The sequence below is a fragment of the Vombatus ursinus genome, unplaced genomic scaffold (genome assembly GCF_900497805.2).
Source record: "Vombatus ursinus unplaced genomic scaffold, bare-nosed wombat genome assembly UNPS02014777.1, whole genome shotgun sequence".
In the NCBI taxonomy this organism is placed as follows: Eukaryota; Metazoa; Chordata; class Mammalia; order Diprotodontia; family Vombatidae; genus Vombatus; species Vombatus ursinus.
This window is the reverse complement of record NW_020954555.1, coordinates 823,172-850,568: the sequence shown is the minus strand read 5'-3', so window position 1 is coordinate 850,568 and position 27,397 is coordinate 823,172. Positions and strand designations below refer to the sequence as shown.

At 43.6% G+C, this 27,397-nt stretch overlaps 1 protein-coding gene across 2 annotated transcripts in view; it reads right to left on the bottom strand.

The window, feature by feature from the left end:
• Nucleotides 1-12,034, bottom strand: part of LOC114045066 (selenoprotein N-like) — a 19,947-nt gene extending 7,913 nt beyond the window's left edge. The window contains exons 1-8 of one of the 2 annotated variants that reach the window (XM_027864879.1): nt 11,867-12,034; nt 10,587-10,704; nt 8,188-8,354; nt 6,687-6,899; nt 6,080-6,204; nt 4,405-4,542; nt 2,388-2,469; nt 150-338 (exon numbers count right to left, since the gene is read on the bottom strand). In XM_027864879.1, the coding sequence (XP_027720680.1) occupies nt 150-338; nt 2,388-2,469; nt 4,405-4,542; nt 6,080-6,204; nt 6,687-6,899; nt 8,188-8,354; nt 10,587-10,704; nt 11,867-12,034 (1,200 nt within the window). Of the gene's footprint in view, nt 1-149; nt 339-2,387; nt 2,470-4,404; nt 4,543-6,079; nt 6,205-6,686; nt 6,900-8,187; nt 8,355-9,351; nt 9,414-10,586; nt 10,705-11,866 lie in introns of those variants that run through there. The other variant, XM_027864880.1, reaches the window with a different exon arrangement.
• Nucleotides 12,035-27,397: the final 15,363 nt, after the last annotated feature.

The following is a 27,397-nucleotide window of genomic DNA, read 5'->3' as shown; positions in this document are numbered from 1 at the left end:
CGGTGGGTCCCAGCCTCTCGTCCTCCCGGGAGCTCCCCAAACCTCGGTGGGTCCCAGCCTCTCGTCTTCCCGGGAGCTCCCAACAAAATCTGTTCTGAAGGGTCAACTGAGGAAAGGGTTTTGTCTTCTGCCCTCTGGTCAGGCCTCACCTTCTTGAATGGGTACATGGCAAGCTCCAGCTGCTGGGCTGCCTCCTCCCAGCTGAGCTCCCGCTGCCATACAATATCCTCAAACACAAACTGGATGGGCTCCCCAGAAGGCAGGCGGCTGTCAATCACATTGCCATTCTCATCATGGATCACAGATGGCACTGAAGGGCCCTGGGATTCGAGCTCCATCTGTGAGGAAAATGAAGTAGCCAGTGATGAATGAGAGAGCCCCAAGGAGTGATGCTGGCTCTGTGTAGGGGTATGCATGTGCTTCTTTCACAGAAGCTGCTTCCTGAGCAAGCCCTTTGATTAGGGCTTTGGCTCAGGCACTGTGGGGGTACTGCACAGGAAGCCAGTACCAGATAGATCAGATTAATGGAAGAGACAGGTTGTGCCTAAAGAGAGCTGATCTAAGACATGCACAGAAAGACAAGGAAATCAGTCTGAATATAGAGCTGCATGGAAGGAGAGAGTAGGAGTCTGAACTAGTTACATATGGCTAGTTAGACAAGTATGGTGCCAAGGGGTATGTGTGATCCCTAGATGGGTTAATCAGATTGGCTGCATTTTTGTGCCAGACTGTCACCTCTTGTAAATATGAATAGTCAGTTATGAGAAATGTTGGCTCAGTGCAAACCTGTCCCCACTATGGAAGAAACAATGGGAAGAGCTCATACGCCTCCTGCTTGCACTAAAAAAGGCCCTTCCCATATATCAGGTGTGTAGCACAGGGAGGGGGGCTCGAGGTGTGCAGTGAAGCACACCTGGTTGGTCACACATGGTCAGAACGTTGAAGTGATCACAACATTTTAAAGAAGCATCAACAAAACATTTATTCTTGTTCTTAAAAACCTCAGATATCAGTGGTGGCTTGGGAGAGAACTACTCTACATTTCTTCTTAAAACAGGGGTTTTATCCTGAAGTTCATGAACTTTAAAAACACTGATAACTACATTTTCAATATAATTAGTTATCTTTGTAATCCTATTTATTTTATTTAATGCATTTAAAAACCTTATTCTGAGAAAGGATCCACAGGTTTCCCCAGACTGCCCAAGGGGTCTATCCATGTAACACAAAAGGTGAAGAAAAAGGTTTCCCTTCCTCCTTTCTCCTGGACATCCCTAACTCTGACCTCTGCGCAGGTATCAAATTTAGGGTGCTGCCATATTAAAGTACCTTTTGTCTTGACCCAGGAATGGCCAGCAGGGCGCCTGCCTGAACTCTGACATGGAGATGAGAAAACATTAAGCCCTGGGCCTCTCTTGGACACTTCAACACTTCAACAGACATTTATCAAGTATCTATGTGAAAAGTGCTAGACGTTGGGAATACAGACACAAACGAAATAGTTCCTGCCCTCAAGGAGCTTATATTCTACTAGAAGTATTTGGGAAGTAATACAAAGTAATCTGAAGAGGCAGAGAGCACTGGTGGAGAGATCAGAAAAGGGCTCAGGCACAGCTTGGCTCTGAAGGCAGCCAGGGATGCTGAGAGGCAGTGATAGGGAAGAAGGACTGCAATCCAGGTATGTGAGGTACAGAGGCAGGAGATGGAAAGTCGTGTATGGCACCCAGGTATGGGCCAGTCTGACTGGAATGTAGAATGTATGAAAGGCTGGACTAGGAGATAAGAGAGGTGGGAGCAAGCCTGGTGTGGGTTTCAAATCCTAGGCCGAGGAGTTTGTATTTTATCCTAGAGGTAATAGGGAGCCACCGAAAACTTGTGAGAAGAGGACTGACCGAATCAAACTTTCTCAGACCTGCCCCAATGTGGGGGAAGCATTTTATAGGTCTTTAAAATCTACTACCCTGAGAGGCCTACTTTTCTAGGAGAGGGAAAGGCCTGATTAGCACTGGGTGCTAATTTTGGAATACTAGGGAATCTGAGAGAGAAGAGATTCCTGTGCTACCCCCACGTGACTGCAGAATTGCCAAATGAAAGAGAAAATGGTGGTGAATACAAAGTCAATAGGAGATAGTAGAGGAGGCACTGCTCAGAAAGCAGGTATATTTAACTCCAGTCACACCAACACACATGGAGGCAGGAATCCCTAGACAACAGCTGGCCTCCCTTCTTATAAAGAGCGAGTTGGTGGAGGCCCCCAAAGGCAGCTGTACTCTGACCGTCCCAGACAAAATTTAAGTCCTGGGTAGTATTAACTTGAGAGGATGGAAACAGGGGAACTGTGGAAACGGTGCAGATGGGCCTGGCCAAGGCAGCAGAGCCATGCGTACCTGAGGGAGGTAACCAATGTCGACTTCCATGCTGCTTTTCTCATTAGCTCCATACAACCACTCCATGTCCACATTCAGAGACCTGGCAGGAAGAACCCGTTTGAATAAGAAGCCTACTGGGGTAGGACGGAAAAGGGGGCTTGTCCTTGACTATGGGCCAAGTCACTTATCCTATCAACATCAGTCTTCACATTCACAGCCAGGCCAGCCATATCACCAGATCAACGGGGCCATGATTAAAAAAGCTGGCTAGAAAACAGAGCTCTAGGGCTGGGCAAAAGGACTACTGCAGGTACAGGGTCCGACTCTTTGGCAGAAGAGGTGAGCTATGGGACAGGAGGATGGCCAGAAAGGTCAAGGCCCAAGCGGGAACTCTATTAATAAGAACAGGGTTTGGGTGGGACTCCAAAGAGGAGGGGAAGGCTCTGGGGACATGGCCCAGGGTTGAGCATCCGTACACTTGGCTTAGCGTCAGTTCCCTGAGGATGGGCATCCTGAGGTTGTGCTGTACATGCCCCTTGGTGGCTGTGGGTGGCCCACCTGACATCACACCGTCTCCAGGGTTTTTGCTGTGCCTAAGGATGCCTCTGAGCTGGAAGGATTCTAAGACGGTGAGCTTCTCTCTGACCTGAAGCAATGTTTGCATCTGCCACGTGGGGGAGCTCTAGGCCTTACTTTCTCCCTGGGTGAAGCAGAACAAGCTCAGGTGGGGACTTGGGAGGGCTGAGGAGCCCCTAGGGCAGAGATCCTTAGAAGGTGTGCAACTGGACAGTGCGAGTATTCCCATTTTACAGATGATGAAAGTGAGGTCTGGTCACATTACCTATTAAGTATCATCGCTATTTTTTTTTTTTTGTGAGGCACTTGAGGTTCAGGGACTTGCCCGGAGTCACACAGCTGGTGAGCGCTATGTGTCTGAAGCTGGATTTGAACTCAGGTCCTCCTGCCTCCAGGGCCGGAGCTCTATCCACTGAGCCACCTAGCTGCCCCATCATCGGCATAACTTGCACAGTTCTCCTTCCTGACTTCCAGCTCAGCAGGACTTCTCTAACGTTTTCAGGGCCCCAGCCCTTCTGTTGGCCTGGCGTCACATTAACTGGAGCCCTGACTCCACTCTAAGCTCAGAGGACTCTGAGCTCTTCCTCTCTCTCTGGGTGGGACACACAGAACAAGTGGGGAATCGGGCTTGTGGCTGGGGGAGGGTCTACATGAGGACAGTCTGGTAGGCACCCCCCCCCTCCCCACGGCCCAGCTCCTGATTTTCTCATTCTCATTCCATCACAGCCACCTGCAGTCCTTTCCTTCTCCTTTACTGGGGAGGGGGCAGGTAATGCCTGAGGGGAGCAGGGGAGGCAGCCTGGGGGTTCTCTTCCAGCCCATCCTCTGGAGCCTCAGTGCTATTTCCCCTACCTCACATTTGCACAGAGCTTCCCCCTCACTCCATCCCTGGGAGGTAGGTACGGCAGGGTTCTATTCTCCCCATTTTTCAGATAAGAAAATTGAAGACTAGAGAAGGGAAGTGATTTGGAGGTCACGAGCTGGTAGTACAGCTGGGAAGAGTCGATTCCTGATTCCTGGCACCGGGTTCCTTCCATTGGACTGTGTTCCTACTTCCTTCTCTATGCTCAGCTCTTAGGGAAGTTAATGGCAGAAATGCTCAATGAAAGTGGGCAAGCTAGGCCCAGGGCAGTTGCTTCTGGGCACTTTGAGGACAAGTGCAAATTGTTAGGTTAGGGACACTGATGGAAGAGCCAGATGCTGGCAGGTGGTTGATGCATGGGGCCCATTTGGCACAACGTCCTGCTTAAGACCCCCCATTTCCTGCTGGCTAAAGCAGCTGGGCTCCAGATTCCCCCCAACAGATCAGTTCCAGGAAGTGAGGAAGGGAAACTGAAAGAGATAGTGGCAGCAGCTACCAATGCTGCCCAGGCCAGAGCCCCAAATTCCCAGAAAACCCCAAAGGGAAACATGTCTTTTGGGCCCCCGATCTCCTAACCAAGTTCCCTCGGGATCCTACCTGTGGTTAGGCACAAAGAGCTTGAATTCACGGATGTGGGTGGCATCTTTGGTGAGGATGATGTGCCCAGTGAACTGTCCTGGAGAGAACCAGAAGGGAAAGTGGGGTGGCTCATTGAGCTGGAACTCGGCATGGATCCTGTGGCCGGAAGGGAAGGAGGCACAGCTAGGAGGAGGCACTAGTTGCTTTCCATAGGGGGCTGAGGGAGGGTAGCAGGGTTTCAGCAGAGGATGTCAGAATCCCGTTTTTGGCTCCCCACTATATATCTGACACCCTCTACAAACACGAGGTGCTTTACTGTGAAAAATTATACCTTATAGGACTGGTCAAAGCTATTTTCACATGTCTCAGAGCTCACACGTTAGTTCAAGAGAACCAGAAAGGGAAATGGGAGAGTTCTGTTAATTTGGTATAAAGTATAGATCCCATGGCTGGAGGGAAAGGAAACACAACCAAGAACGGGAACCAGCTGAGTCCTGGGGATGGCTGAGAGAAAGAGCAGGGTTCTAGCTATCAAGCGTCCTCCAGTGCCTTACGAAGGCTGTCTGGGGCTGTTCAAACACCTGCCTCAGGTGAAGTTAACCATTCAGGAGAGGTTCAGTTCAGTCACACAGGAGAACAGAATGGTAGAAGACAAGCTACAATAGCTGATATTTATATAGGACTGACACTGCAAAGCACTTTACATACGCTATCTTAGTTGATCTATACAGCAACCCTATGAGGTGGGTACTCCCACCCCATTTTCATCCCCATTTTATAGATGAGAAAACTGAGGCTTGGAGAGGTTGAGTGACTCGACCTATGTCATATAATTAGCATTTCTGGCTGGTTTTGAATTCAGATCTTCCTGACTCCAAGGCCAGCATTCTATCTTCAATATCAGTGGTGTCAAACTCAAATAGAAAGGAGGCCCCTCCACACAGAAGGATCCCTGTTCCTGCCTCATATTGACTTAGTTTTAAAATGTTACGTTATTTTGGTTATGTTGTGGTTTTATTTATTTTGTTAAATGCTTCCCAATTATATTTTAATCTAGTTTCTGCACTCCACATGTGGATGTCAGGCTGCCTTTGACACCCTGCTTTATACACCCTGCTTTTTCTAAGGTAAAAATTCAGTGAAGAGAATACTTGGTGGAAAGAGGGAGTAGGACAGGAATCGAGGGGAAGAGGTCGTTTCACCTTTGACTTTTTTATCCCCAGAGCCTAGCACAATGGCCGGCACATAGTAGGTGCTTTATAAATGCTTGCTGAATTGGAAGAGGCTGGCTCCACCTGCTCGGAGGACAAAAGCCCTGAACAACTTAATGCAAGGCAGTGCTTGCTGCAGGATGACCTGGATAACTGAAATCTGTGGGTAACTTTCCCAAGGACAGTCATGGGGACGTCCTGTGGCCCAATCAATACTCCCATTCAGCTTATTACAGAGCCACTCAGACAACGCAAAATGGATTGTTTCCAACCCTCCGCCCTCCCCCTCAGCCCCAGGGGACGGGCTGTGTAAGGAGCATGAGAATGAAGTCCACATGATCCACATGTACATGGCACAGCCTCCCTGCAGCATCTGAAGACAGGTTCTCAAACAGCTGGTGTTTCTGGTGCAGTTCCCTGCCCCAAGGTCTTGCCTTCCTTCCCCTCCCCTGTCCTGGATCACCAGATGGGCCAGTGCTCACCTGAAAGCCACCATGTAATAGGAGTCACTGATGGCCGTGAGGCAGGCCACTGCGCCCTGGGGCCCAAAGCGGGTCTTCACAAAGGGCCGTGGGTGGAACATGCTCAGCAGTCTGTGGATGATGATCTGTGGGAGACAAGGGTACAGGCCCCCTGAGAGGACGGGCCTCAGTGCCACTTTGGCACTCAGTGGCAGGGCCTTTGGCTTCATTCCATTTGCCGATGGGTTGGAGCAAGGTGTCCTCCCTGGAAGACTTGGAAGCTCCTCTCCTTTGGGTCCTGAGCCTGCTGGTCTTCAATGAGTGGCCTCACATCACATCAACCCCAACAGCTCACCTAATACCCCCCATCCTGCCCTTGATCTGACCCTTGCATCCATCCCAGGGCTCCAGAGTCTCTGCTGACTTAGGTAGCTTAGTTTTAGAAAGGTCCATGCCCTTTCCCCCACTTCCTCCAGCTGTTCTCAGAAGCTTGGAATGAAATGGAAAAGCTTTTAGCAGGCACTTACTATGTGTCTCATTCTGTGCTAACGGCTGGTAATAGAAAGAAATAGAAAATGGAGGCAGTCCCTGCTCTTAAGGAACTCTGGAGCTAGAGTCCCTTCCTTACCTCTTTGCCTTTGGGAGGAGGTGGGTAGAAGCGGTTGTTAGAGAGGTATCCAGTGAAGATGCTTAACTCACTGGGGATAACCCACCAGGGCTCGCCCAATTCCATGTTGCCCCGGGGGGGCAGGAAAGGCTTGAACTGGTGAGCAGAGAACTCCATGAGCTGTGAGGCAGGGGTCCTCCATTCTCGAAGCCCAGACAGAGCAAGATGAGAAACCTAGGAGGCAGCAAAGGGTCAGGTGAATAGAGCTGTGAGATGGAAGAGTTGCGTCTACCTAGCCATTGGCAGGCCACCAGGGTGGTTCTGCCCAGCAGAAGGTTCAGGAGCATAACCAGGGCCTTCACCAAAGAATCTGGAGGTAGCATGAAGGTGGGAGGCAAGAAGTGACTGGTCCTGTGCAGTTGTGTTCCAGCTGTGTAAGAGTTCTGATTCCCAGTCACTTGACCTCTAACTGCCTGATATTTGAAGCCCCCAGGGCCATCTCCAGTTGTCTTGACCTACATCTTGCCAATGGACTCAGCTGGCTCTGAAGAAGAGAGTGAGGCTGGTGACTCTGCACAGCCTCCCCTCACTTAAATCCAACTCACTGGCATGTCATGGCATCACCTTCCTGATGTGATGGTCCTCTTTGAGAACAAAGAACAAACAACAATCTGAAGCCCCCATGCACCTCTCCAGCCTTATCCCCACCCTTCTAGTAGGCCTGCTCTCCTAGAGCCCATTCTCAGGAGAGGTGGAGATTAGGCTTTAAGTAAAAGGGGAAGGGCCAGGAGAGGCAGCAAAAACTGCCCTAGGAGCTCCCAGAGAGATGAATTTAAAGTGTATTTCCTCAAATCACAGACACATCCTCTTGTGGGGTTGGGAGGGAAACTGGATTCATTAGGGCTTTAGGGTGACTTGTGTGCCCTGGGCACCTTTTGTACATGGTAAGTCAACTCTCTCTCTCAATTATCTGTATATCTACTTTACAGATTATTTGCCACAGATTTTTAAATGTAGGCTGGCTGACCACCAAACCCAGCAAAATCTTCAGCTCACCCCTTCAATTCTGGGTCTTTGGGTACTTCGGGAATATAATTTCATTGTAGCATCAGAGTAAACACTACAAGATGGGAAGTCTGCAGTCAATAAAACCACACCATCCAAATACATCCCAGAGTCAAATTAAAATGATATCAGGATTAGTCACATCATGGTTCTACTTCCACTGGCGTAGACTGAAGGATGAGATTGCTTAAGAGAGGAGGAAACTGACTGGCCCAAGATCATACAAGCACTAAATGACAGAGGCAGGATTTGAATCTGGTCCTCTGACTCTAAATCCAGCATGACAAAAATTAGCGTGGGTACAGGACTATTGGCCCACATCCTCCTGGGTAGGCAGCATGACACCCTGCACATCCCCACTCCCTAAGTTAGGCCGATGGGGTGAGAAAGCAAGAGACAGACACCTCAGAATTCCTGCTGCCTGAGGAGGGATCTGGGGACACCCCTAGTCACTCACCCCCAGAAAACCATCTTTGCTCTTTGTCATGGTCTCCAGGAGCAGGGGCTGGAATCGGGCCACTATGGACAGCTTCTCCTCTGGAAACAGGTTCCCTTCTATGTACAGCATCTCAGTGGGATCGAGTGGGGACTTTTCTTCCTCAGAGTCAGGGACAGGCATCGACCCTAGGTGGAACAGGTGGAATTAATGCTCTGCTCTTCCCTGGGGAAACCTGTGTGTCTTTGGGTAAGAACAGTACCCTCTCTGAGCCTCAGGTCCTACCCTGGTAGGATGGGACCCCACATTTTCATTCCCTTCCCCATCCTACTGGTGAATATTCTCATCTGTGAGGCTGTTTCTTTAACAGTGCTGGGCCAGAGACAGCAGGGTGAAGACTTTGGGGAAGATGGTAAAGTAAAAAGCTGCACTGTGTGTGTGTGTGTGTGTGTGTGTCCACTCCAGACTAGCCCCATCTAAACTACTTTGAAAACACAAATAACTTCTTTCTAACAACAACAGAAAACACTCAAGCCAAGAAAGAAAATGGTAATCCTGGGTACAGTTTGAAGAATCCGACAATAGCAGAGGAGAGCAAAGCACCAAGAAGATGGAGAAGCCACCTGCCAAGAAAGAACTGAAAAAAAAGAAACAAAACCCCCCAAAACCAACTGAGGAAATATCAATAGATGAGACAGAACAGATAAAAACCACTTTTAAAGAAATGAAGGCAGACAGTCACTATGCAAAGGGGTACCGGCAGTTTAAAAGAAGATGTCGAGAAACTGGCAAAGATAATGAAAAGCCTCCCTCAGAAAAGAATATACCAGCTACTCTCAGAGCAGAGACTCAGAAAAGAGAAGACGGACTGGAACAGACCAAACACGGAGGAGAACAGGATTGAGCAGGCAGATGGCAGCAAAGGAGAGAAACTGCAGACTGAGAATAGCCAGCCTCTGATCAACAAGCATCCCAGGGCAGAAGGACAGCAGAAAACGGGAATGATAACAGCCTCCTTCCCAGGCTGTGAGGAAAGTGGGTTACATGAATGTGAGCGAGGAACACGTATGGAGAAAAAATTGGAAATAAATTTCTTGACCTAAAAAGACCTCAGAGTCAGCTCAGAAAACGAAGGAATCCAGAGGACACTGACTAAGAACTTTCCTGCACACAAGACTCCACTACCAAGGTTTGTAAAGCTCAGGACTTCAGTCGCCATCCCCAGCAGGCTTAATGAAAGCAGGCTGAACCGAACTGGTGAAAGGAAGCCTGTCCAAGCAGAAAGGAGAAAGAACACATCAAAAGGGACGGCGGAGGATGACCTCAGATTGCTCTACAAACAAGGAGAATGGAGAGGAAAAAGAGCCAAAATCGATATGACACTCAGATAAGTCAGTTATGCTGGAAAAAAAAAACCAAAAAACAAAACCGCATCCTCAGCGTTGAAGGCACTGTAGTGAAATCCTCCCCAAAGGCTGACAATGACAGAGAAAGCCTGCATTCAACCTGGGGGCTGGGGACACCCGCAAAGCTGCTTGGGCAGGACGAAGGTGGTTCGACTTAGGACAAAAGCCCCATTACACTCATCCGATGAATTTTCTAGATAACCTTCCTTCAATGGGATACCAGACTGCACATCCACAGGCATCCTCAATTAAGATGGAGGGGAGCCTCCCACAGGGGAACTAGACCCAAAAGAGGCTGCAGGGGTCACCTAATCAGACCCTGTCGTTTCACAGGTGAGTGACTACCAAACGCATACATGTAATAAGCCTGGATTCAAACTCAGGTACCAGGACTCTAAAAGTTCAGTGTTCTTTCCATTATAACAAATGAGCCTCATGAGTTACTAGGGGCCAGTCTTCTGGCTGGTTCCTAAACAAAGTTCAAATTCTTTTGTCTGGTTTTCAAAGCCCTCCAAAATCTAGTGCCACCCTATATTTCTAGTTTTATTTTTGGTTGTACCCTCATCCTAGACCTATGCCTATTATCTCCTACTTCTCTAGGTGAGGCAAAAAAGATCTGTTGAGCTTCTGCAATATTTTTTTAAGAGAGGGGAAAGATGGGGAATAGTGTTCTGTTCTAGCTGGTAGCAATGGGAGTTGTGAATAATAAAAATAAAAACTAGCATTTATATATTGCTTTAAGGTTTACAAATTACTTTGCATGTGTTACCCCATTTGATTCTTACAACAACCCTGGGAGATACCTGCTATTATTATCTCCAATTTACAGAAGAGGAAACTGAGGCAAAGAGTGGTTAAGTTGCCCAGGGTCACATAATTAGTGAGTGTCTAAGGCAGGATCTGAACTTCCTGACTCCCAAGTCCAACATTCAGGCCATTATACTATCTGGTTGCCTCCCTTACCCTCTACCTTCATATCCTTCTCATCCATCCACACCCAGCCTCTCCCACTACCTGTGAATTTCTCAGCAATGGGCTTGAACTCTTCTGGGCTGATGGACAGGTCTTTGTCTAAATCCAGAGAGGAGAAGAGGTACAGGCCTTCTGTCCCCAGAGACTTTAATGCTGCCTCCTGCCTCATAGCAAAATAGGGAGATAATCATTCAGACACAATCAGAAGGCAGTTATAGAGTTATACAGGAGGATAATCATACAGGCAGACACAGCCAGCCAGCCAGTCAACCAGACAGCCAGCCAGTCAACCAGACACACAATCTGACAGACATATTCAGACAGACAGGCAGGCGGGAAGACACTGACATATTCAGATAGATACTCAGACAGGCAGGGAGACACTCTAGGAGGGCACACACTTAAGAGAGGCAGGCAGGCAGACCCTCAGACACATAAACACTCAAATAGGCACGCAGACAGAGAGGCAGATGATCAGAGAACTGGACAGACACACAGAAGTAGGCATTCAGGTAGGTGGACATTCAGATAATACTCAGAGAGAAAGACACTCAGACAAAAAGACAGACAAGCAGATAGATACTCATGCAGACAGATATTCAGACAGTCAGAGAGACAGACACTTAGGCAGTCAGAGAGATAGACAGCCAGACAGGTGGGCACTCAGAGGCAGGCACACAGATGCTCAGGAAGGGAGAAAGGAGAGGAGAGGGGAGGAGAGAGGCAGACAGAAATTCAGACTCTGTGTGTGTGTGTGTGTGTGTGTGTGTGTGTGTGTGTGTGACAGAGACGGAGAGGAAAGACTAAGAGACAGAGAGAGACAGAGACAGAGAAAGAGAGGGAGAGAAGGAGAGGGGGAAAGGGGAGACACAGGAGGAGAAGAGGGAGAAAGAGGGAGAGGCAGACAGAAATTCAGACTGTGCGTGTGTGTGTGTGTGTGTGTGTGTGTGTGTGTGTGTGACAGAGAGAGGAGAAGGGGAAAGGGGAGACACAGGAGGAGAAGAGGGAGAAAGAAGGAGAGGGAAAGGGGGAGGGGAGAGGGGGAGACGCAGAAGAGGGAGAGAGAGGAAGAGAGGGGGGCCGGGGGGGGAAGGAGGCAGACACTCAGCCCTCCGGCCAGACAAACACTAAGGCAGACCCTCGGGCGGACACCGGCCGGCCACTCCACGGCTGTTAGTCAGACAGACAGACAGACAGACTGGCGGGCGGTCGGCGCCCCTCCCCCGCCACACCGCCCCTCCCGTCCGCTCCCCCCGGACTCGGCCCCGTGGGGTCCCCGGAGCCCCCCTGCCCCTCCGTCCGCTCCCCGGGCAGGGCCTGACCCTCCGCGCCGCGGCCTGGGCCTCCCGGTAGCTCGCGTATCCCCGGGCGGCGGCGGCGGCGATGGCGGCGAGGAGCGCCCCGAGCAGGACCAGGCTCCAGCGGGCCGGGCGCTCCGGGGCATACGGGGAGCCGCGGGGCTGCCGGCCGGGGCTGCGGGCTCGGACCATGGCGACCACGGCGGCAGCACCCGGGCTCCGGCCCCTCGGCGCCAGCCAGGCCCCTCCGAGCCCCGGCTGCGAGGCGAGGGCGGAGCCGCGCCGGCGCTAGGGGGCGGGACCTGCTGTAGGGGCGGAGCCTCTCGCGGGGCGGGGCGGGGCGGGGCGGGGCGGAGGCTAGGACGACAAGCAGGGACTGAGGAGAGCGCGGAGGAGGAGGGGGAGGGGGAGGAGGAGGGGGAATGGGAGGAGGATCATCCAGGAATGGGCTTGGCCCCGTGGGGCAGAGGATGTGGCCGGACAATGTTAAGTCGTGACCCAGTGGGTCAGATGAGGAAACTGAGGGAAACAGGGTGAAGTGACTTGTCCAGGGTCACCCAGCCAGCAAGTGTTTGAGGCTGAATTTGAACTCAGGTCTTCCTGAGTCCGGGCCCCACATTCTATTCCTGGACCTTCGAACTGGGACTCATAAAATTACTTGTTTTCTCTCTCTCTCTCTTTTTTTTTTTTTAGGCAATTGGGGTTAAGTGACTTGCCCAGGGTCACACAGCTAGTAAGTGTCAAGTGTTTGGTCTGAGGCCAAATTTGAACTTAGGTCCTCCTGACTTCAGGGCCAGTGCTCTCTATCCACTGCGCCATCTAGCTGCCTCAATTACTTGTTTTCTCAACAGTGGTTCTTTGGACAGCAGCTTCTATCGAGCTAAGTGATAATTCTGTTTTCAGTACTGATATATTTATCGCCATCTCTTCCGAAGTTATAACAGAAAATGCTCTTGCTTATCCGCTTGCACCTTGATCGTGGCGTTTCTGTCCATCAGCCAGTAAACATTTATTAAGCACCTGCTACGCGCCAGGCACCACGCTAAGCCCGCAGGATACAAAGAAAGGAAAAAAACAGCCCCTGCCTTCGAGGAGCCGGTGGTCCTGGATCAGCCTGTTGTGTTTTAACTAATGTTAAGGTAATTCTTACTTTTTTCAGGATCCAGGATAACCACCCTCCCTGGCCCCATTTTTATTTTCTGGTTACTGGCAATTCCGCCTCAAACACCAACTTCGCAGTTCTCTTTCTGGTGCGTTCCTTTCTCACTCACATCTCTGTGCAGGGCATATTGTGAGAAAAGGTATTTCTGCTACTTCTTCATTTGTACTGATTAGAGGGCAATTTTGTATCAGACGGATCATAGTTTCTGGTTCCTTGACCCTGGGCCACTCCAAGGGCAATTGTCCTGTGGGCTGTTCCATCTCTCATCAGGTTTTCTGTAGGTTTTTGCTAAGGTTGTGCTGGTAAAAATTTAACAACCAGCTTTTGTAGGGAGGTGGGAAGTACACACAAAACACTTATAAGTTTAGTTAGAATTATTAACATTTTCTCCATCACTTTCTTAAGTCTAGAAAAACCACAAAACAATAAATCAAGCTCTGATTTGTAAGGTTAGCCAGTTTTCAAGGTGTGAATGCTCACACCGAAAATTAAACAATTGGCTTTTGAGAACCATTTGGAGCTGGTGCCAGAACACCCCTGTATCTTGTCCTAGAGTTTGAGAAAGCAGAGGTGATTGCTTGCTTGGTGTCTGTGGTCCACACTTGAAAGGACATTCTATTCCAGACAGAAAACTAAAAGCACTTAACGTTAGTATTGGTTTGCTTGTTACAGTTTGAGAATTCAAATCTTTTAAGTATTTAATGAACACTATAGTTAAAAATTTTTTAAATGAATTTTTAATGAATATTATTTTTAATGAATATTATTAACACTTTTAGCATTAACTGAATTCAACTACTGGCTGGACTGAGCTGAGTTTTCCCAAGTTGGATCATTCTTTGCCGTGTATAAATCACATTTAGATCAGCTCAGTATTTCTAGGAAGAGATACAAATTTGGCAGTTTCTGTTCATAATCAAAACCAACTCTGTGTGCCTCCAGGTCTTAATGGCCTGCCATACCCCTGCATTTTGGTTCCAGTCTAGTCACATCTGTTTTCTCAGATTTTATTGCACTTCTTTTTATCAGTCGTATTTGACTGTCCACTGGAGTTACAAAATCAAATAGCCTTTCCCCTTTTCTACCCAATGATAGAATGAATTGCGGCATACATTTTCTTATCAGTTTGACTAGCCAAAAACTTCTGGGGTGGAGTAGAGGAAGGACTCACCTGAATTCTCACAATATTCCCCTCCAAACAACTTTAAGATAATGCCTTAAATTGAAATCTGGAATGGCAGAGGCAACCAAAGGTCAGGTCAAAGGTGACACTCTTCCAGCCTAACAAAACTAAAGAGGTCAGACAGAGAGATCTATGGCATGAGGATAGAGTTGGCCCTGTGGATGAAACACCAGTGGTGGGACTAGGTGGTGTGACAGAAGAAGCAGCAGCTTCAGGAGCTCTCAAGACAGAGATGGCAAGGACATCTTCCAACTGGTCAGAAAGAGATGAAGGGTTCTTCTGTGCTAGTCCTGGATGCAAGATCTGACACTGCTTGGCAACTCCTTTGCCTATACTCACTTCTGGGTCAAAGTTCAAGGGTGGAGGGGAACACTTTTGGTCCAAAGGGAGTGGGGAGCAATGGGATCAGGGGCTCTTCTTGGGTAGAGAGCAGAGTGAAGACCAGGAGAGCAGTGACTACACCTCTCCCCAGATCACACTACCTTAGAAGCACTGAAAACTTCCAAGCCCCCAGAATTAGCTCTGAGAACAGTAGGCAAAAAATCCTGAAGCTTGGAACTGTTCCCCTACCTACCCACCCAACAGAGCACAACTTTAACATAAAGTTCAGACTCAAGAAATAGAGTGAAAAAAAATGAGCAAACAACTAAGAAAAAACAAAACAAAACCCTGACTATAAACACCTACCACTATAACAGTGAAGATACAGACACAAACTCAGAATAAGATAATAAAGTCCCAACAGCTACAAGCAAAGCCTCAAAGAAAAATGTGAATTGGACTCAAGCCCAACAAGAATTCCTTGAAGAGCTAAAAAGTGATTTTAAAACTTAAGAGTGGTAGAAGAAAAATTAGGTAAAGAAATGAGAGTCAAGAAAAAAATGAAAAGACAATTAACAGCTTTAGTAAAAGAGGCACAAAAATAATGAAGAAAATAACACCTTAAAAACCAGAATTGGCCAAATGGAAAAAGAACTCACTAAGGAAAATTATTCCTTAAAAATTAGAATTGGAAATTCTATTGGAAATTGGAAATGGAAGCTAATGATTCCATGAGACATCAAGAAACAATAAAACAAAGGCAAAAGAATGGAAAAAATTGAAGAAAATGTAAAATATCTCATTGAAAAAACAACTAACCTGGGAAATAGATGAGATAATTTAAGAATTACTGGACTTTCTGAAATTCATGATCAAAGAAAGAGCCTAGACATCCTATTTCAAGACATTATCAAGGAAAACAACTCCAATATCCTAGAACCAGAGGGTAAAACAGAAATGGAAAGAATCCACTGATCACCACATGAAAGAGATCTCTCCTAGCAATATTATAGCCAAATTCCAGAGCTTCCAGGTCAAAGAGAAAATACTTCAAGCAGCCAGAAAGAAACTATTCAAATATCATGCAGACACAGTTGGTATCATACAAAATTTAGCTACCATATTAATGGAATATGATATTCTGGAAGGCAAAGGAGCTAGAATTACAACAAAAAATAATCTATCCAGCAAAATGGAGTATAATTCTTCAAGGGGCAAAATGGATATTTAATGAAATAGAGGACTTTCAAACATTCTTGATGAAAATATCAGAGTTGAATAGAAAATTTGACTTTCAAATACAAGACTCAAGAAAAACATGAAAAGGTAAACATGAAAGAGAAACCATAAGGGACTCAATAAGGTTCAACTATTTACATTTTTCTATGGGAAGAAGATACATGTAACTTCTAATAACTTAATTTTTATTAGGACAGTTAGAAGGATTTTGCATAGTCAGAGGGTGCAGGAGTGAGTCAATTATGTTGAGATGATGTAAAAAAAAATGGTTGGGTGAGAAAGAGGGAGAAGGGGGAGGAGAGAGGTAGAATGGGGAAAAATTTCTCCCATAAAAGAGGGACACAAGGAAGAGCTTTTGCAGTAGATAGGAAAATGGTGGTGGTGGTGGGGAGGGGCAGGCAACACTTGAACTTCACTCACATCTAAATTGGTTCAAAGAGGGAAATACACACACACACACACACACACACACACACCCCACTCAATTGGGTATAGAACTCTATCTTACCCAACAGGAAAGTAAGAGGGAAAGGGGATAATTGAAAGGAAGATGGTGATAAAAGAGAGGGCAGATAAAAGAAGGCAGTGGTCAGAAGCAAAACAGACTTTAGAGGAGGGACAGGATAAAAAGATAGAGAAAAATATAAACAGAAGAAAATAGGTTGGGGGAGAAATACATAAGTTAGTAATCATAACTGTGAAAGTGAATAGGATGTGCTCACCCACAAAATCACAGTGGATAGCAGAATGGTTCAGAAACTGAAATCAAACAGTCTATTTCAAGAAACACACTTGAAACAGAGATACCCAGAGTTAAAATAAGGGGCTGGAACAGAATCTATTATGCTTCAGCTGATGTAAAAAAGGTAGGGGTAGCAGTCATGATCTTTGACAAAGCAAAGGCAAAAAGAGACCTAATTAAAAGAGATAAGCAGGGAAACTATGTCTTGCAAAAAGATGTCTATTATAGATAATGAAGTAATCTCAATACTAAACATATATGCACTAAATGGTATAACATCCAAATTCTTAAAGGAAAAGTAAAAGAATTGCAGAAGGAAATAGTGAAACCATACTAGTGGAGGACCTCAACTTTCCTCTCTCAGGGCTAGATTAATCTAACCATAAAATGAATAATAAAGAAGTTAAGGAGATGAATAAAATATTTGAAATCTTACATATGATAACCCTCTGGAAAAAACTGAATGGGAAAAGAAAGGAGTATCCTTTTTTTCTCAGTTGTATGTAGCACCTTCATAAAAAATGGCCATGTATTAAGGCATAATAATTTCACAATGCAGAAATGCAGAACGCAGAAAAAGCAGAAAAGCAGAAATATTAAGAGTGTCCATTTCAGACCATAATGCAATGAAACTTACATTCAATAAAAGGTCATGGAAGCATAGATTAAAAATGAATTGGAAACTAAATAATCTAAAGAATGAACGGATCAAAGACCAAGTCACAGAAACAGCAATTTCATTAAAGATAATGACAACAATGAAAAAACATACCAAAATTTGTGGGATACAACCAAAGTAGTACTTAGAGGAAGCTTTATATCTTTAATAAAAATCATATATTAATAAATGACAGAAAGAGCAAATCAACGAATTGGTCAGGCAACTAAAAAAAAAAACAAACAGAAAAAAACCCAAATGAAAAATTTCCAATTAAACAACAAAATGGAAATCTTGAAAATCAAAGGAGATATTAATACAATTGAAAGTTTGAAAAAAAACAACAACAACAACAACATTGAACTAATAAAGCTAGGAGATGGTTTTACAAAAAAGCTAAACCATTGGTTAATTTGATTTAAAAAAAGAAAGAAAACCAAATTACTGGTATCAAAAACGAAAAGGGTGAATGCACCCAATTATATGCCAGTAAAACTTGAAAACCTAAGTGAAATGAATGAATATTTATAAAACTTTAAAATGCCCAGATTAACAGAAGAGGAAATAGAATGCTTAAATACTCCTATCTTAGTGTTAACAGGATTTTTACTGACCTTATTTTAGTGTTAACAGGATTTTTACTGAGCCATTCTCTAACCTGCTGAACAAATAGACCTAGAGACAGGAGTGCCAGTAATCAAGTAGTTTAACTAATCAATTTCAGAGTGAGGAATGTTCTCATAGCTGAAGTAAAAGCACTGGTTATATATTTAAATCATATGTAGGGAAGCAGGGGGATGGTGGAATACAAACAATTGGTTGGTGGCTTTCCATGAGCAACCCACAAGTCTCACAATACAATCATTCTGTTGTCAGGTCTTTGGGGGTCATGACCACCTCTCCTAGGGTACAGAACCAGAGTTCCATGATGGAAACAACTTCTACAATTTTTAATTCACTTCACTAAAGGTCCAGTGATTGTAAGCATTATCAAAGTTTTGATTGATCAGTTTAAGCTGCATTGTGAGCTCTGACTCCCAAGCCAGAGAGGCAGCTCTTGAGAAAACTGAATTATTAGTATATTCATTACAGATATCATGTTGATTAATGTGAAAATTATAAATTCCCTTCTCATTAGAAAAAGAAATTGAACAAGCCATAAATGAGTTCCCTAATGAAAAACCCCTAGGAACAGATGGATTTACAAATGAATTCTACCAAATATTTAAGGAACAATTAAACCCAATTCAATATAAACTATTTGAAAAAAATAGGTAAAGAAGGAGTACTACCAAATTCTTTTGTGACACAAGTATGGTTTTCATACCTAAACCAGGGAGAGCAAAAACAGAAAGAAAACTACAGACATATTCCTTAATGAATATTGATGCAAAAATTTTAAATAAAATATTAGCAAGGTGATTACAGCAATGTATCACAAAGATCTTACACAATGACGAGGTGGGATTTATACCAGGAATGCAGGGCTAGTTCAATATTAGGAAAACTCTTAGTGTAATTGACCATATCAATAACAAAAACTCCAAAAATCATAAGATTATCTCAATAGATGGAGAAAAAGCTGTTGACAAAATATAACACCCATTCCTATTAAGAACATTTGAAAGCATAGGAATCAATGAAGTCTTTCTTTAAATGGTGAATATTATTTATCTAAAACAAAGAGAAAGCATTATCTGTAATGGGGATAAACTTGAAGCCTTTTAAATAAGAGCAGGGGTGAAGCAAGGATGTCCATTGTCACTGTTATTCTGCATTTTACTAGAAATGCCAACTTTAGCAAGAAGACAAGAAAAAGAAGGTGGAAGAATAAAAATGGCACACTTGGAGAACCCTACAGAATCAACTAAAAAACTAATTGAAATAATTAACAACTTTAGAAAAGATGCAGGATACAAAATAAACCCACATAAATCGTCAACATTTCTGTTTGCTACCAACAAAACCCAGTGGGGAGAAGAAGAAGGAGAAGTTCCACTTAAAATAACTGCAGACAACATAAGATATTTGGAAGTCTATCTGCCAAGACAATCCTAGGTAGTATGTGAGCACAACTACAAAACATTCTTCATGCAGATAAAGGCAGATCTAAAGAACTGGAGAAATGTTAATTACTCATGGGTAAGTCAAGCCAATATAATAAAATGACAATTCTATTTAAATCAATTGATTTATTCAGTGACATGTCAATCAAACTACCAAAGAATATATGAAAGGAGAACAAAAGGTCAAGAATATCAAAGGAATCAATGATGTGAAGGAAAGTGGTTTGGCAGTACTAGATTTCAAACTATATTACAAAGTAGTAATCATCAAAACAATTTGGCACTGATTAAGAAATAGAGTGGTGAATCAGTGGGATAGATAAATTAGGTACACAATACACAGTAGTGAATGACCATAGTATTCAAATGTTTGTTAAACCCAGAGATCCAAACTTTGGGGTAAGAACTCACCATTTGACAAAAATTGCTGGAAAAACTGGGAAGCAATTTGGAAGAACTAGGCATTTTACCAACATTTATACCTTATACAAAAATAAAGTCAAAATGGATAAAAAATTTAGATATAAAGGGTGATATAAGTAAATTAGGGGGGCGTGGAAAAATGTACCTGTCGGATCAATGGATAAGAAGAGTTTATGATCAAATAAGAGATAAGAGAGGAACATGGGAAGTAAAATGTATTATTTTGATTGCATGAAATTAAAAAGTTTTTGAACAAACTGATGCAGCCAAAATTAGAAGAAAAAGAGGAAACTGGGAAAAAGAATTTTGTGGCAAATTTCTTTGATAAAAGCCTCATTTATAAAATATATAGGGAACTGAATGAAATTTATAAAAATAAGAGTCATTCCCCAGTTGATAAATGGTCAAAGGATATGAACAGACAGTTTTCAGAAGAAGAAATCAAAGCTATCAATAGTCACATGAAAAAATGCTCAAAATCACTACTGCTTAGAGAAATGCAAATTAAAGCAACTCTGAGGTACTACCTCACACCCATCAGATTGGCTAATTTGACAGAAAAGGAAAATGACAAATGCTAGAGGGATTGTGGAAAAATTGGAACACTAATGCACTGTTGGTGGAGTTGTGAATTGATCCAACCATTCTGGAGAACAATTTGGAATTATACCTAAAGGGCTACAAAACTGTGCATAGCCTTTGATCCAGCAAATTTCAGTGCTAGGTCTGTATCCCAAAGACATCAAAGAAAAGGGAAAAGGACCTACATGTCCAAAAATATTTATAGCAGCTCTTTTTGTGATGGCCAAGAATTGGAAATTGAGAGGATGCCCATCAATTGGGGAATGCTTGAACAAGTTGTACGTGATTATGATGGAATACTCTTGTGCTATAAGAAGTGAGCAGAATGGTTTCGGAAAAACTTGGGAAGACGTATTAACTCATGCAAAGTCAAGTGAGCACAACTAGGAGAACATTGTACACAGTGACAGCAATATTGTAGTATAATCAACTGTGAAAGACTTCGAACTACTCTGATCAAGACAATGATACAAGACAATTCCCAAGGACCCATTATGAAAAATGCTATCCGCCTCCGGAGAGAAAACTGATGAATTGTGAATGCAGATTGAAGCATACTTTTTTTTAAACTTTATTTTTCTTCTTTTTTTTTGTCTGTGTTTTCTTTTGCAACATGGCTGATATGGAAATGTGTTTCACATGACTTCACATGTATAATGGATATTAAATTGCTTGCCTTCTCAAGGAGGAAGTAAGGAGGGAGAGAATTTGGAACTCAAAAAATTTAAAAGCGAATGTTAAAATTTTTTTTACATATAATTGGGAAATATTTAACAAAATAAATAAAATATATTGGAAAAAAATAAGGTCAAGTAATTTGATAGCCTAGCAAAAAAAAAAAAAAGTTTTTTTGAGTAGCTAAAGCCACCAGTAACCCAGCATGAATCAGAAGGCAGGTCCTATTAAATGCAGAGTGTGGCATACCCCACTAGCAGTTGATGGGGAATGCATTATTCACAATTCAGCAAGCAATATTTATACATTATATGGGTATGAGATTATAATAAAATTAGGTAATGTTTTTAAATTGCTTAGTATAGTATCTGGTACATAGTAGGCACTATATAAATGCTTATTCCTTTCCCCCTAAGAGTTTGTAGCTCAAGCTGCTTCAATCTGCATTTCTTGGATCACTTTAATGTAATCTGGCCATGTCACAAACACACACACACACACACACAAACACACACTATCTAATAAACTCCATTGGCTCCCTGTTCTCTCCGGGATCAAATATAGAATCCTATTTGGCATTTAAAAACCTTTATAACCTGGCCCCGTCCTAACTTTCCGGTCTTCTTAGAACTTAATTGCACTCAAATACTCTGATCCAATGATAATGGCTTCCTTGCTCTTCCATAACTGGCACACTCCATCTCTCAGGTCCAGATATTTTCTCTGGCTATGCTACACGCCTGGAAAGCTCTCCCTCTTCATCTCTGCCTCCTGGTTGCCTTCTGAATGTTGATTATCTTTAATTTCTCCTGCATATAACTTGTTTATATATAGTTGTTTGCTTGTTGTCTCCCCTATTAGATTATGAGATTCTTTAGGTCATAGGCTGTCTTTTCTTTGTATCTGTCCTAGCACATAGTAGGCATTGAATAAATGCTTGTTGACTGACTGACTTGAAGGAAGAGTCATTTCATGAAGCAGAGGTGAAGAGTGAGAAAGTAAAGGCATTTCAGGCACGGAGGATGGCCAGGGCAAAGATAACACAGTCAGGAGACAGAGCATTGTGGGTGAACAAGTATGGGTAGAGATTGTCAGTTTGGTTGGATCAGACTACGGGAGAGAGAATAATGCATAATGAGTGTGGAAACATAGGTTAGGACAAGGGCACAAAGGTCTTTAAAAACTGAAACCAGTAATTTATATTTTATTCTAGAGGCAATAGGGAATACATTGAATAGGGGAGTGATATGGTCAGATTTGTGCTTAAGGAAAATCACTTTGGTAGCAGTGTGAAGAATGGAATAGAGCCAGGGAGACAACATAGGAAGCAGTTATAATAATCTGGGTGTGAGGTGATAAAAGCCTAGCGACAAGGTGGACACTGTCTGGTGTATTGGTCACCCAGAGTCTGAGTGTTCAATCAGGCCTGTACAACCCGCGGCCCACCAAAGGATTTCAAACGGCCCTCAAAAAATGTGGAGCAAAACATCCTTTATGTGTAGAGGAAATTCAGGCCGCAGGTTGTGAAGGCTTGGTTCAGATAAACAATCCTTTTAATAAAAAATGTCCAACCCTCAGGTAAAAGGCAATCCACAAAGCAATGAAAAACAGACCAGGAAAGCAAAAGTAAGAAAAGGTCTCTGGCAAGAAAATTCAAAAGCAATTGGCAAGGAGGTACCCTGGGGTAACATTCTGACATGGAAACTGCTTTTACATTCTTGCCCAAACTGGGTCCCAAGTCAATCTACCTAGGGGAAGAAAATTAAACTGTTTTATCCGTAGAGTCTTGGCTCACAAGTCTCTGGTTAGTGTTGGTATTGTGGGGGTGTAGGAGTTAACTCACCCCTCCCCCCCAGTTCCACTAGAGTCCTCCATTTATGTGAGATAATTTCCCTCATTCTTCCTCCCCTTTAACTCTTCTTCCAGTGTATTCTTCTTCTCTACTCTTCTATTTTTCTTTTGAGATCATCCAGATATAACATAATCACTCCTATGCCCTTGGTCAAATTAGAATATTACAAATACCCATAATGATGATAGAGTTCTGAGATGCTACATGTATCATCTTCCCATATAAGAATGTAAACATTATTAAATTCCTATCATTTAGTCCTCTATAGTTTATCACTCATGTTTACCTTTTTATGGCTCTCTTGATGTCTGTCTTTGTCAAATTATTTTTGAATTTCATATTCTCTCTTTGGCTCTGGTCTTTTCATCAGGAATGCTTGGAGGTCTTCTATTTCATCTAAGATACATTTCCCCCTGGTAGGATTATACTCAGTTTTGCTGAGTAAGTTATTCTTTGTTGTAAACTTTGATCCTTTGCCTTCTGGAATATTACATTCTAAGCTCTCTACTTCTTTATAGCAGTGTCTGCTAAATCTGTTGTGATCTGTACTGTGGCTCCCTGGTACTTGAATTCTTTATTTTTGACTGCTTTCAGTATGTTTTTCCTTGACCTGGGAGTTCTGAATTTTAGCTATAACATTCCTGAGAGCTCTTGTTTTGGGGTTTCTTTCAGAGGGTACTGGTGGATTCTTTCAGTTTCTTCTTTGATTTCTAGTTCTAAGATATCTGGACAGTTTTCTTTTATGATTTTATGAAATATGGTTATCTAGAGTCTTTTTATGTTCATGGGTTTAAATTTTCTATTGTTATTATTATTATTATTATTATTATTATTTGCTTTTTGGTATGGCTATCGGTGTTAAGTGACTTGCCCTGGGTCACACAACCAGGAAGTTTCCAGTGTCTGAACTCAGGTCCTCCTGACTCCAGGGCCAGTGCTCTATCCACTGTGGTACCTAGCTGCCCCAATTTTCAACGATTGTTAAATTATCTTTCCATGATCTGTTTTCTAGAGCAGTTGTTTTTCCTGAGATATTTCATATTTTCTTTTTTTCTAGACTTCTTACTTTGTTTTATTATTTTTTGATGTTTCATGGAGTCATTAGCCTTCACTTGGCTCATTACAAATTAAGGATTTACTTTCTTTAAGATCATTTGTACCTCTTTTTTTCAAGCAGTTAATTCTCTTTTCCTATCTTTTTTTCTCTAGATCTCACTTCTTTTCCCATTTTTTTCCTCTACCGCTCTCATTCGGTTTTTAAAATCATTATTAGCTCTTTAAAAAACTTCTGCTTTAATTCTTCTAGCAATTCTTGTTGGACTTGTGTCCAAGCTACAGTTTTCTTTGAGGTTTTGCTTGTAGATTTCCCCAAGTCATTCTCTTTTTCTGTGTTGGTGTCTTGAGCATTCCCGTCACCATAATAGCTCTTTGTGGTGGTGTTCTTTGTTTGCTTTTTCTTTCAGTCTACTTGACTTTGGACTTTGTTAGTGCTGGTCTCTGCACACTTCTGATGTGGGAGGATGTCTGGATTGAGCTTTGTTCTTCTTATATCCTTCTGCAGCTTTCTCAGCTTAGGCTGAGGGCCTACAAGTCTTCAGTATTGCTAAAGTGATGAGATCTGGGAGCGAGATCTGTTCGTTGCTCTCTTGGTCTGAGCTATTTAAGTTCCTGACCCGGATTTGGGTCTGCTGACTTGTGTGTGGTTGAGCGTCAGTAAACTGCTGCTGGGCTCAGTCACTGTTAGCTTGTTGGACAGTTCTGTAGGTTCAGAGCAATTGAACTGCTGGCTCCCCTTTGGTCTGTGACTCCTATCTCTTAGTCCGCTGCAGGCTTACATGCTAGGCTAAACGCTAGAACTGAGCCATGACTTTGCTCCTAGGATCAGACTCATACAACTATTGTTTCTGAACTCGTTCCTTGTTCAGTACACAACTAGGGTGAATGCTCACAACTGGTCCTCTCTGCCCCGGGTCAGTGACCCAGAACTGGGTAGAGTGACAGAACCACCAGATGGTACCCATTCCTGCCCCCACTGATCCTCTAGGGATCCTCTGCCTTGTGCTTTCTGCCCTGGTGCCCTGTCTTGCCCCTCTCTGTTCCTTGGAGCTGAATGCTTTGTACCACACACAGTCTTGGCCAGATCCCATCCCCCATGTCTATAGACCTAATTCTTCTAGCCAAGATACTCTGGAAAAATGACTCACTGTAGCTTTTCTTGTACTAATCATGGAATTTCCCCAATAAACTCCCTTCCTTACTAATTTTCCAGGTCTTCTCTTCAGGTATTTCCCCCAGGAGACCACAGTTAGGAGCGGGGAGAGGAACTGCCCCTGTACTGGCAATAATTTATAGATAGGGAGAACTGAAGGTTTAATCAGATAGGTTAAGTGACTTAAATGTTCAGGGCTACATGCTAAACTGAGTGGTTTAGGTTGCAGTCCCTGCTAGAAACATAGGTATTTATAATCAGCTTCTGTAAGATTTATAGCAGGAGCCAAGGTCTTCTGATTCTTACTTCGATGTTCTTACACATTCCACAGCCTCCCTAGACTTTCGGGAATTGGATTAATCCACTAAGGGGAAGGTGTACTCTCTCATTTTTGTGCTTCTTTGGAAGTCAATCATCCAGTTGGTTAAATGACCCAAAGCTACCATCATGCCCAATCTCACTACCCCATGTGGTCCTTAAAGGGGCCTATCAAGTGCTTTTTGGTGATGTTTGGTATAGGTTTTCAAAGGCCTTACATCATTGCTAGGATGAGTGCTCTGGAGAAGATTTTGACTAACCAACCGATCTTATAAGTAACAGGCTCCTGTTATTTGGACCATTTAAGGAACAAGCTAAAAGCGAAGGCCCTGTGGCTTAATTAGAAACACACTAAGGAAAAGGAGGCAGGGAAAAACAAGAGAAGGGGTAGAAAGGCAGTCCAATGATCCACTGATGCCAGGACTGATACCTTAAAAGTATGGCAGCCTACCAACCTCTCTTACATTGGGACTGAGACTAACACCTCCAAAATGGAACTAAGAAGGGGAAGGGAAGAAAATTACCAGGCCTTGGGCATGATGATCTTTGAGCCATCAAAGGAAGGAATCCATGATGGCCTAAGATTCATGGGTCCACATTTCAGTGTAGCTGTGGTTAGAGAAATGCCTGGATCAAAGCTGCTCACATATTTTATAGGGAGGAGAAGGAGTCCCCTTCGGGAGAGTGAGGTGGGTTTTCTATACCTGAGCTAACAGGAATCACCAACCAGTTAGGAAACTAAAAGTTTCTAGTCTATGATGTTCTAATTACAGAAATTTTCCAACATGGAGGTCCTAGAAGAGGAAGAGTGGAGGAGGATGGGCTACTAGGATAGAAGAGGGGGAATTACTAGGGAATAACTAGGGAGCCTGTTTAATAAAGACTGCACTAGAAAAAACCAGAAGTGTTTGAGGACTTCAATAGACCCCAGACCAGAATTTTTTTTAATTTATATTTAATTTTTTCAAATTACACATAAAAACAATTTTTAACATTTGTTTTTTAAAAATTTGAATTCTAAATTCTCACCCTCCTTCCTTCCCCTCCTTGAGAAGGTAAGCGATTTGATTACATGTGCAGTTATGCAAAACATATTTCCATATTAGCCATGTTGTGAAAGGAAATGCCAACAAAACAAACCCCAAAACAACAAACCACCAAGAAAAATAAAGTAAAAAAAAAAGTATGTTTTGATCTGTTTTCAGACTCCATCAGTTCTTTCTCTGGAGGTGGATAGCATTTTTCATCTTGATGTCTCACAGTGTTATTAGTGTCCACTTGCCCAGATGTAATTTTTAGGGAATTACTTTCTTCAGTGAACTTTTGCACCTCCTTTTCCATTTGACCAATTTGACTTTTTAAGGCATTGGTCTCTTCATTGTATTTCTGTGCCTCCTTTATGAAGGCATTGACTCTCTTTTCATGATTTTCTTACATCATTCTAATTTCTTTCCCCCATTTTCCCTCTACTTCTCTTATTTGGTTTTTAAAATCCTTTTTGAGCTCTTCCAGGAATTCTTTTTTTTTGGGGGGGGGCCCTCAAACCAATTTACATTTTTCTTTGAGACTTTGCATGTAGCCATTTTGAAATGGTCGTCCTCTTCTGCATTTATGTTTTGATATTCCCTGTCACCATACTACCTTTCTATGGTCAGGTTCTTTTTTTTTCTCATTTTTTCCAGCCTATTTCTTGACTTTTAACTTTATGTTAAAGGTGGGCTCTGCTCCCAGCTTGGACGGGGCATTGCCTCGAGCTTCAACTTTTTTCATGCTGCTGTTTTCAGAGCTAGTTCGAGGGGGTCTGTAAGTTTTCAGTTCTTCTAAGGTGGTGTGATCTAAGGAGAGGTGTGGTCACTGCTCTCCTGGCCTGTGCTCTGATCTTGGAACTGTGACTACAATCCCTGTTCCCCTGTGGGAGTGTGTTAGTATGCTAGTGTTCCTCCTTACCCAGGGACTGTGACCCACATCTGTGTATGGACAATGCAACAGAGTCCTGCGCCCAGTGCTAGCAAAGTGTCCCCTGTAATCTCCTTCCGATCAGTTGTCTGACCTCCTTACTGTTTGTGGGCTGAGAGTTCCAGAAGCTTCTGCTGTAATTTTACTCCCCCAAAGCCAGGTGCTGGCT